Source organism: Rhinopithecus roxellana, chromosome 9 (assembly GCF_007565055.1).
Source record: "Rhinopithecus roxellana isolate Shanxi Qingling chromosome 9, ASM756505v1, whole genome shotgun sequence".
Lineage (NCBI taxonomy): Eukaryota > Metazoa > Chordata > Mammalia > Primates > Cercopithecidae > Rhinopithecus > Rhinopithecus roxellana.
Window position 1 is genome coordinate 117255865 of NC_044557.1, and position 12014 is coordinate 117267878.

Consider the following 12014-nt stretch of genomic DNA (forward strand, 5'->3'; position numbering starts at 1 on the left):
TTATGACAAGTTTCATTCTAAGAAGGAATTAAGAAATACGAAAAGTACAAATACTGATTTATAAAATCAATTTTGGCATCCTATGTTGCCAATTTAAGAAATTATCAGTTTAACTTTCAATCGTTTTCAATTATGAAAACTACAGTAGCTGAATTTTTAAAAATTCAGTATATTAACTGTTGCCAGTTCATGAAGATTTAAAATAATTTTAAAATGTAACACATTTTTAAAAGAAAACTCTGACTTCAGTCATAAGCAGATACAAAAAAAAAAAGTCAACGTTAGAAAAGGTGCTGAAAAACAGCAGCAGCTAGTACCTTTTAACACTATTTTTACTTTTTAGGATCATGGGTAATCCTTTCCAAGCCATCACCATTAACTGTCTTAACTTTCTGTTACTTGTATCATTTTCATCACAAACTTGCAAGGCTTGCAAGGACTGAACCAATCTTCCCTATCATTGGAGGGGGTGTGCGTGTGTGTGTGTGTGTGTGTGTGTGTGTGTGTGTGTGTGGGGTGGTTTTTTTGTTTTCTTTTTGGTGAGAGTCTTCTAAACTGAGCAATTTCTTCAAGTACAGTTGACCCTCAACAACACAGGTGTGAAGTGCACATGTCCACTTATACATGGATTTTCTTCTGCCTTTGTCACTCCTGAGACAGCAAGACCAAACCCTCCTCTTCCTCTTCTCAGCCTATAACAAGGATTAAGATTTTTGTGACTAGCTGGGAATGGTGGCTCAAGCCTGTAATGCCAGCACTGTGGGAGGTTGAGGCAGGGGGATCACTTGAAGCCCAGAGTTTGAGACCAGCCTGGCCAACATGGTAAAACCTCATTTCTACTAAAAATACAACAATCAGCTGGGCGTAGTGGCGCTAGTCCGTAATCCCAGCTGAAGCAGGAGAATCACTTGAACCCAGGAGGTAGAGGCTGCAGTGAGCTGAGATCATGCCACTGCACTCCAGCCTGGGTGACAGAGCACTTTACGAATAGCAGTGGTTGGCTTCCTGTTGTTCAAGGGTTAACTGTAAATTAGAAGAATCTGAAGTAAAGCTCTGTTAGCATGCAAAAGCTGTAACTATGTTTCAGAAATGCAATCTGTATTTCACAGACATTAACAGATGTTCTGTCCTCTGCAACATCTAAAAGAATCAAACACAAGCTGCCTATACCAAAATACTCCCATCTTCCCTAAGCACACACAGTTCTACTCCCAGACAAATAAATAAAACATTTGGAAAAACAATACAATTTCAGAAATGAGGAAAAGTATACAGAGACACAACATATTTGAGTTTGGAAAGAAAGCAATCACATAATCTTAATGAAGCAAGACCTAAAATTACTTGCTGTCAGTAAGGGTTACATACAGGAATCTTAAGAAAAAAATCTACCACCAGGAGCAGGGAGCAGTGGTGGGAGGGAAGAAAAGATACTCTCATTGAAGCATTATCTGCAAAGTGAAAAAATTACCAAACAAATATTAACTGAGCTGAAAGACGTGCATCATTAACAGGAAGCTTATCCTGACTTTTAAACGCTGTATAAATTTTCCTATTCAACCCAATTCTTGACTTTCTCTAACTGGGCCAAGGCAGAAGCAAAAGATAGACAGCAATGGAATCAGAGATAAGGCAAGAAGGCAATATACTCAACTGCGTTTTCCTATCACTTCTGGCCTATTTTGAAAACAGCACTATTTATCTTTCTTGTATTTATTAACCCAGAAAACATTTGAGTGATTATTGCCAGTAAGCACTGCCCTCATTAAAAATCTAATAAAGACAAAGTGTCTTTACAATAGCTACAAGGCAGAAGTGAAAAACCCTATGAAAGAGGTAAAACATGATATGGGGGCACACAAGGTACTAAAAAGTATGTACAGCTGTGAGGATGAGTCTAAGGTTGGTGGATTTATGATGTCAAAGTATAGAGTTACAAAGAACTAAAGAGGATTTTGACTAAAATTTGAATTCAGGAAGAAAGTTCAAAGAGTGGGGGGGCTAACTAAATTACCTGCTAGGTAAGTTTTAAAAACAAACAAAAAACCTAGAACAATAAAACAAAAACAAAAAACAAGATGGGGAGCTATGGAAACTGCCCAGAATTCAAAATGGAAATTCAGGCTAGACATGGTGGCTCATGCCTGTAACCCCAGCACCTTAGGAGGCCAAGGGAGGAGGATCACTTGAGGCAGAGTTTGAGACCAACTTGGGCAACATTACAAAAAATTTTAGAAATTAGTTGAGCATGGTGGCATGTACCTGTAGTCCTAGCTACTTGGAAGACTGAGGCAGAAGGATCCCTTGATCCTAGAAGTTCAATGTTACAGTAAGGTACAGTTGTACCACTGCATTCCATCCTGGGCAACAGAGTGAGGTCCTATTTCTAAAAAAATAATAAAAATAAAATGGAAATTCAACATAAAAAGTCACTAATAATAGTTGATAAATATTCCTAGCAAGTAAAGGATACTGACAGAATCTCCACATATATAGTAATATCCATAAGGACAAGAGAGATATAAGCCCAGGGGTCAGAGTCATAAACAATTTGATTCTCAGGAATTTTAGGGGACTGATAAGTTCAGCATAGGTCATAGAATGGGAGATACAAGGACTAGCAATAATGACGACCCCAATGAAGGGCAAAAAGACTTAAAAACAAGAATATCATTCCAAGTACCTAGAAGGGACTATTCTTTTTTAAATATAGGGCCCTGATATGGTTTGACACAGGCCCCTAAGATTACTTGTGTTACTACTTTTTGTAGAGATGGAGTCCTGCCATTGCCCAGGTTGGTCTCAACTCCTGGCTCCAAGCAATCCTCCCACCTTGGCCTCCCAAAGTGCTGGGATCCCAGGTGTGAGCCACCATGACCAGCCCAGATTATGTTTTAAATGAGATTTTTATGCATATTCAACTCCAACGATTCATGATATAATAAAATGTTTTTAAATTTTGTTTAGGTGGACTCCATTGGCATGAAAGAAGAATCACTGAGCTCATAATGAGCCTATGGAACCACCCCATAACCACATCTTAATGTACTCAGTTCACTAAAACTGCTCCACAAAAAATTCTCATGACAGATACTTAGTTGTATAAAACAGCTATCAAACAAAACATTTTACTAAAGTTGATAAGACAGTCAATAAGTGCTCAGATATGTACAGGAAACGGGTGGTCTTTGACAGAACTATAATTATGTAGGAACAAAACAACTACAGATATTTCCAATCCTAAATTAGATTCTTAAATCTTTCAGGAGGATTAAACTTTGAAATGTCTCCTGAACTCTAAAACAGATACAAGGAGATGTATTACAACTTATCCAATTTACAAAATTGGCACACCTAAATTCCTGCATTGTAGTGAAGATGAGTCTACAACTTTGGCTGCACATTAAAATTACCTGAAGGCCAGGCGCAGTGGCTCACGCCTGTAATCCTAGCACTTCGGGAGGCCAAGACGGGCAGATCATGTGAGGTCAGGATTTCAGACTAGCCTGGCCAACATGATGAAACCCGTCTCTATTAAAAATACAAAAAATAGCCAGGGGTTGTGATGCCTGTAATCCCAGCTACTCGGGAGGCTGAGGCAAAAGAATCACTTGAACCTGAGAGGCGGAGGGTGCAGTGAGCTGAGATCATGTCAGGGCACTCCAGCCTGGGTGACAGAGACATCATCTCAAAAAAAAAAAAAAAAAAAAAAAAAAATTACCTGAAGAGCTAAGAAAAATTACAATACCCAGAATGCACTCCAGAGCAATTAAATCATAACCTGGGGATAGTATTTTTTTAAAGTTTCCCAGGTGATTTTGATGTGATATCAAAGCTGAAAACCACTGGTTTGAACTGCATGATTAACTCAAAAAAAAAAAAAGGAGGAAGGTATGATCTATAGTAGAAAATTAAATCAGAATCAAACAAGAAACCTGGATGTAACAACATTACCTTTTACTAGTTTTAACTGGACTTCAACACTTTCAAATCAAAAGTATACTGAAACTTAAAATACAGCTGGGGACAGTGGTTCACACCCGTAATCCCTGCACTTTGGGAGGCTGAGACAGGCAGATCACTTGAGGTCAGGAGTTCAAGACCAGCCTGGCCAACATGGTAAAACCTCGTCTCCACTAAAAATACAAAAATTAGCCAGGCATGGTGATGCATGACTGTAATCCCAGCTACTTGGAAGGCTAAGGCACAAGAATCACTTGAATCTGAGAGGTTGCAGAGATAAGATCATGCTACTGCACCGGGTGACAGAGTGAGACTGTCTCTAAAAAAACTTTTTAAAAATTAAAATACAGTCAATTCTCATTATTCACAGTCGTTAAGTTCTCTACAAAGTTGTGGCAAACACTGAATTAGTAAATATGGAATCCACAGTTAGAGGAAATATAGGGTTAGATTCCTGCCAGCTTCTGGTCACATTATTTTCTTCAACCAATCAAAAGTAATTTGTGTTTCTCTAAAGACTTTGTTTTTTGAGAAAGAGTCTCACTCTATGGCCCAGGATGGAGTGCAATGGCATGATCTTGGCTCACTGCAACCCAACCTCCACCTCCCAGGTTCAAACAATTCTCCTGCCTTAGCCTCCCGAGTAGCTGGGATTACAGGTGCACACCACCATGCCCAGCAAATTTTTGGGGTGTGGTGGTGGGGGGTATTTTTAGTAGAGACGAGGTTTTGTCATGTTGAAGCTGGTCTCAAACTCCCGACAAGTTATCCACCTACCTCAGCCTCCCAAAGTGCCGGGATTACAGGAATGAGCCACCATGCCCAGCCTCTTATTTACTATATATTGTTGATTAATATCAAACCTACAGCCAACAGCACTATAATGTATGCCTGAACAAATTTTCTCCAAAAGGCACAGCACAGCCTTCATGTATACACAGGAACACTAGACAGCACATAAGTTAAACAGTGAAATCACCAACAAAAAGCACAAAAAAGCTAAACAATGTGACACAAAACAGACCTCAAAAATAACTGAATATGAGCTGAGTGTAGTATTGTTTGACCTCAGCTGGGAATGTGTGCATAGAATGACAAATTCTTCACTGCTCTTTAAGTGTGCAAAGGCAAAAAAAAAAAAAAAAAAAAAAAAAAAAAAAGGCACTGCAAGTATCAACTTTAGAGTTACAAATAAGTTTTACGAAGACGTGAATTCACAAATATAGAATTCATGAATAATGAGGCTGGACTACAGAAACAAATCAAGGTAACCTAAACTAATTGTTATAAAGAAATGAATTCTGTGTCTGTAATCCCAGCACTTTGGGAGGCTGAGGCAGGAGGACTGTTTGAGCCCAGGAGTTCAAGACCAGCCTAGGCAACATGGCAAAACCTCATCTCTACCAAAAATACAAAAATTAGCCAGGCGTAGTGGCATTACTCAGCAGGCTAAGGTGGGAGAATTGCTTGGGTCCAGGAGGTCAAGGCTGCAGTGAGCCGTGACTGCACTACTGCCTGGGCGAGAGTAAAACTTTGTCTCAAAACAAACCAAAAATATGCCCAGCAAGGTAATTTTCTCCACTGGAATCCTTAAATTGTTTTCCTAAGAATATAACAAGTTTTCTTTTATCAGATCTCAATATTTTTAAAATCTATTGCTCGATTTCCTTAATATATGTGCCTTTTATGTAGTACAAAAGATTTTAAAATTTTTAAAATTTTATTTTATGAACTATCTCTAATCATAAAATGCAGCAATATTTAAAGAAAAGGCAAGATGGTTAGACTAGATGACACCTGAGATGCCCCCGGCTTGAAGATTTTCTAAATCTAAAGACTGAAGTTGACATGCCTCTTTTAATTACAATAAAGGCTTATAGGTGAACATAAAAATATTCTCAGCAGGCCGGGCGCAGTGACTCACGCCTGTAATCCCAGCACTTTGGGAGGCCGAGACGGGCAGATCACGAGGTCAGGAGATCAAGACCATCCTGGCTAACACGGTGAAACCCCGCCTCCACTAAAAATACAAAAAAAAAATTAGCCAGGCGTGGCAGCGGGCATCTGTGGTCCCAGCTACAGGGGAGGCTGAGGCAGGAGAATGGCATGAACCCGGGAGGCGGAGCTTGCAGTGAGCTGAGATCCGGCCACTGCACTCCAGCCTGGGCCACACAGCAAGACTCTGTCTCAAAAAAAAAAAAAAAAAAAAAATTCTCAGCAGGCCAGGAGCGGTGGTTCATGCCTGTAATCCCAGAACTTTGGAAGGCTGAGGTAGGCAGATCATGAGGTCAAGAGATCGAGACCATCCTGGCCAACATGGTGAAACCTCATCTCTATTAAATATACAAAAATTAGCCAGGTGTGGCAGCGCACGCCTATAGTCCCAGCTACTCAGGAGGCTGAGGCAGGAGAACTGCTTGAACCCGGCAGAGGTTGCAGTGACCCAAGATTGCGCCACTGCACTCCAGCCTAGTGACAGAGCAAGACTTAGTCTCAAAAAAACAAAACAAAACAAAAAATTATATGTATATATGTATATATGTATATATATACATATATATATATATAGAGAGAGAGAGAGTCAGCAATATTTTATACTAGAATCACATTTTTTAGTAGTAGGACTGCAATATAAATTCCTATGTGAAAAATAGCTCTCCACTCACCCAGAGAAGTAACCTGAATCCAACTTGATACTATCAAACCTGATGGACTCTCAGCTTGGTCCTATACAACTTCAAATGGAAAATAAGCTGCCATATTAATGCTATGAAACTAAATAATCCCTACATTATATGCAAAAATGAATTCAAAATGTATCAAAGATCCAAATGTAAAAGCTAGAATTATTATATTTTCAGAAAAACACTTAGATGCAAATCTCCATGACCCCCTGGATTAGGCAATGATTTCGTAGATATGACACAAATACACAAAGAAAAAAACATAAATTTTGCCAAAATTAATTTTTGTGCTTCAAATGACACTATCAAGATGACGAAAACACGGCCCACAGAAGAAAAGGAAATTGGCTGGGTGCGGTGGCTCATGCCTGTAATTCCAGCACTTTGGGAGGCCGAGGTGGGCAGATCCATGAGGTCAGGAAATCAAGACCATACTGGCCAATATGGTGAAACCTCATCTCTACTAAAAACACAAAATTAGCTAGGTGTGGTGGCACGCACCTGTAGTCCCAGCTACTCAGGAGGCTGAGGCAGGAGAATCGCTTGAACCCAGGAGGCAGAGGTTGCAATGAGCTGAGATCACGCCACTGCATTCCAGCCTGGTGACAGAGCGAGACTCCGTCTCAAAAAAAAAAAAAGAGGAAATTTTTGCAAATGTAATAAATAATGTCTAATAAAGGACATGTAGTCTAAATATATAAAGAATTCTTACAATTCAACAAAATGACAAATTGTTTAGGACCAGGTGCGGTGGCTCATGCCTGTAATCTCAGCACATTGGGAGGCTGAGGCTGGTAGATCACTTGAGGCCAGGAGTTTGAGACCAGCCTGGCCAACATGGCAAAACTCCATCTCTACTAAAATATAAAAACTAGGGCCGGGTGCAGTGGCTCACACCTGCAATCCCGGCACTTGGGAAGACTGAGGTGGACAGATCACGAGGTCAAGAGATGGAGACTATCCTGGCCAACACGGTGAAACCCCATCTCTACTAAAACTACAAAAATTAGCCAGGCGTGGTGGCGCACACCTGTAATCCCAGCTACTCGGAAGGCTGAAGCAGGAGAATCACTTGAATCCGGGAGGCAGAGGCTACAGTGAGCCGAGATCGCGCCACTGTACTCCAGTCTGGCGACAGGGCGAGACTCTGTCTCAAATAACAAACAAACAAAAAAATTAGCTGGGCATGGTAGCACATGCCGGTATTCCCAGCTACTCAGGAGGCTGAGGCAGGAGAATCGCTTGAACCTGGGAGGTGAAGGTTTCAGTGAGCCAAGATCATGCCACAGCCACTCCAGCGTGAGTGACAGAGTGAGGCTCCGTCTCAACAACAACAAAAAATTTTAATGGGCAAAAAATTTGAATAGATATTTCTCCACCGAAATACCAATAAGCACAAGAAAAGACACTTAATACATCATTAGTCATTAGTGAAATGCAAACCAAAACCACAATGAGATGCCACTTCACACTAGGATGCCATCATCAAAAAACCACCATAATAAACACTGGCCAAACATAGAAATTGGAGTTCTTGCACCCTGCTCACACGAATGCATGATGCTGCAGTTGCCGTGGAAAAGTCTGGCAATTCCTTAGTGCGGTATTGTGATTTACAACAAGAAATACGTATTTGGTCTTCATCTGGCTCCTAAAATCCTTGGAATCTTTTTTATATGTTAATACCATGACTCATGGCTGGGGGCTCCTGGAGAGCCTCAGAATGGGGACTGGCAGCCAAAGGAACCAACTATGTGATTAGAGGGTGGAAACATTCAGCCTCACCCCACGAAGCTTTGGGGAAGAAGGGAGGGGCTCAGGGTTGAATCAAACACCAATAGCCAATGATTTAATCAATCATGCATAAGTAATGAAGCCTCATAAAAACCCGAAAAGAGAGTTTGGAGAGCTTTTGAATTGGTGAGTAAGAACATAGCCACATACTCCATGGGGCCAAAGGTTTCTGGGTTCATGACCCTTATAAACCTCACACATGCATAGCTTCATCTGGCTGTTCAATTGTATCCTTTACAATATCCTTTGTAATACATTGGCAATTGTGAGTATACTGTCTTCCCTGATTTCTGTGAGCTGATCTAGCAAATTAATGACCCCAAGAAGGGGGTTGTGGGAACCTCCAATTTGTAGCCAAGTCGGACACAAGTTGTGGGTAACCTGGGAACCCACAACTTGTGACTGGTGTCTAAAGCGGGGGCCAGTCCTGTGAGACTGAACGCTTAACTCTGGTTAGTACTAGAAATGATTTATAGAACACCGAGCTGGTGTTGAAAAACTGCTTGGTGTGAAAAAAAAAAAAACCCCACATATCTGGTGTCAGAAAAAGAGAATCAAGTGTTGTGGGCGAGTACAGGAGAAAAATCATTGTTCTTTCTCTACAGACTTAGAAAGTTTAAACACAGAGTTACTGTATGACCATTCGTTCAACATTTATTGAGGTCCTCCTACATGCAAGGTATATAACAAAAACAAATTAAAACACAAGCCTACATAAAAACCTGTACATATATGTTCACAGCATTATTCATACTAACTAAAAAGGGGAAACAATCCAAACTGTCAATTAATCCATTGATGAATGAAAACAGGAAACCCAAATATCTGATATTTAAATAACTGGTGAATGGATAAACTGTGGTATAACCAAAAAATGGGCCATTACTTGGCTACACAAAGGAATGAAGTATTCATACAAGATACAACATGGATGAACCTCAGAAACATTATGAACTGGGCATGGTGGCTCAGGCCAGTAACTGCAACACTTTGGGAAGCCCAGGGAGAAGGGCTGCTGAGACTGGAAGTTTCAAAATCAGCCTGGGCAACACAGTGAAACTGTCTATATAAAAATTTTTTTAAGGCCGAGTGCAGTGGCTCACGCCTGTAATCCCAGCACTCTGGGAGGCCGAGGCAGGTGGATCATGAGGTCTAGGAGTTCGAGACCAGCCTGGCCAACATGGTGAAACCCCGTCTCTACAAAAATACAAAAATTAGCTGGGCACAGTGGCTCACGCCTGTAATCCCAGCACTTTGGGAGGCTGAGGCAGGCAGATCATGAGGTCTAGGAGTTCAAGACCAGCCTGGCCAACATGGTAAAACCCTATCTCTATAAAAATACAAAAATTAGCTGTGCACAACGGCTCACACCTGTAATCCCAGCATTTTAAGAGGCCGAGACAGGTGGATCTCTTGAGGTCAGGAGTTAGAGACCAGATTGGCCAACACGGTGAAACCACGTCTTACTAAAAATACAAAAAAAAGTATAGCCAGGTATGGTGGCTCACGCCTGCAGTCCCAGCTACTCGGGAGGCTGAGGCAAAAGAATTGCTTAAACCTGGGAGGCAGAGGTCGCAGTGAGCTGAGATAGTGCCACTGCACTCCAGTCTGGGAGACAGAGCAAGACTCTGTCTCGGGGGTGAGGCGGGCGGGGACTACAAAAATTAGCCAGGTATGGTGGTGCATGCCTGTAGTACCAGCTACTAGGGAGGCTGAGGCAGGAGGATCGCTTGAACCCAGGAGGCAGAGGTTGCAGTGAGCCTATGGTGCCACTGCACTCCAGCCTGGGCGACAAAATGAGACCCTGTCTCACCTGTCTCAAACAAACAGCTAAGTGAAAGAAGCCAGGCACAAAAGGTTATATATAATTCCACTCACAAAATACCCAGAATAGACCAATCCAGAGACGAAAGATAGATGAGTGGTTTCCAGACACTGGGAAAAGGGGAAATAGGGAGTGACTGCTAATGGATAAGGAGTTTCTTTCTGGGGTGATGAAAATGTTCTGCAGACAGCAGTGATGGTTCTAAATATATTAAAAACCACTGAATTGTACACTTTAAAAGGGTAAGTTTTATGATATGTGGATATTTCTATTAGAAGAAAAAAATGTGCATTAAAAGGATGTTAAAAGCTCACAATTTTATTTGACTAATTCTCAAGTTTTGAAGAGGATTGGCAAAAAACACACACTTACTGGAAACCATACTTCCACCCTCCTTCCTGTGGTCTGAAAATACAAAGAAAGACCTCATGTAACACATGTTCATAAAGGAAATCTATTTTTTCCATTGATAGCTAGTACAAGGACCAGAAATCAGAAAAAAAAAAAAAAAGCATCTAGTAGAGTTGGCTTAAAATGGGAAGTGTAGGGCACTAAAAGATAACTCACTAATTCCAAAGATCTAGGAAATGAAATAACCCATTTATCATCCCTATTTTATGTTTGGGGGGTGGGAGGTTACACAGCTATTAAGCAACAAAACTAGAATTCAAACCCATGGTCACCTGATTCCAAAAGCTGTGCTTATTCATTTATTCAACATTTACTGAACCCTTCTACATGTCAGGCACTAGGTTACATCCAAGAAAATAGTAAATAATCTAATTAATAAATAATAGCCAAAGGTATGAAGAATTTATCAAGGTAAAGGAAATTATTAGTGCTAGGATGGGAGAGCTATTTTATATTGGGTGGTCAGAAAGGGCTCTCTTTATATATATATAAAAAAAGATATTTGAACAAAGCTCTGAGTGAAAAGAAAGAAAGAAAAAAAAAAAGGAAGCCATCCAGATGTGCGAGAAGAGCATTCCAAATAGAGAAAATAACAAGCAGGAGTAGCAAGAAGGCCAATAAGGCTACAGAGACAGGAGTACCTGGGAGAGGTTAAGGCCTCCTAGGCCGTAACATGAAATTTGGATTATATTCTGAGGAAGAGAGGGAAGCCATAGTAGGATTATGAGTGAAATGACATGACTTTTGTTTTGAAAGAATATATTGGGAATCTAAAGGGATAAGTAAACAGATGAGGGCAGAAGTAGCAAAACCAGTATGACACTGCTAATATAATCCAGGCAAGAAATGAGGATGTCAACTGTATTTACATCAGGAATTCAAAAAAACAGTTGATTCCGGATATATTTTGAAAGCAGAGCGGATGGAAATTTGCTAATGATTTGCTAATGGTTTGACTATAGGGTAGAATGAACCCAAGGTTTCTGGCTGAGCAAATGGAATGAGATTGCCCATATACGAACATGGGAAATACTATAGAAAACAAGTTTGGGTAAGGTAAATAAAAAACACAGTTTTATATGTTTACCTATCTGTTAATCTGTTTTTGTCTTACCCACTACACTCCATACTGATTTTTGTGCAATATAGCTTTTTAAAAAGTAGTGAAACAGGACTTGAATCTGGGTCTTTTGATTATAGAGCCTGCGTTATCTCTAATGAACTTTTACCAAAGCTGCTAAATGAAGGTAGAGTCTTTTCTTAGAATAAAACACCTCAAAACCATGCACTGTTTCTTGGTGATCCAAGAACTACATTCACAAATAAAGGCTTTCAAA

The 12014-nt window shown here is 40.4% G+C and overlaps 1 protein-coding gene across 3 annotated transcripts in view; it reads right to left on the reverse strand.

Annotated features, from left to right (window-relative positions):
* Positions 1 to 12014, reverse strand: part of UBE2W (ubiquitin conjugating enzyme E2 W) — an 83697-nt gene that overhangs the window by 64127 nt on the left and 7556 nt on the right. Inside the window, exon 2 of one of the 3 annotated variants that reach the window (XM_030937280.1) lies at positions 10639 to 10671. The exons of the other annotated variants lie outside the window; for them this stretch is intronic. Within the exon in view, the coding sequence (XP_030793140.1) occupies positions 10639 to 10671 (33 nt within the window). The remainder of the gene's footprint in view (positions 1 to 10638; positions 10672 to 12014) is intronic. 3 annotated transcript variants of the gene reach the window in all.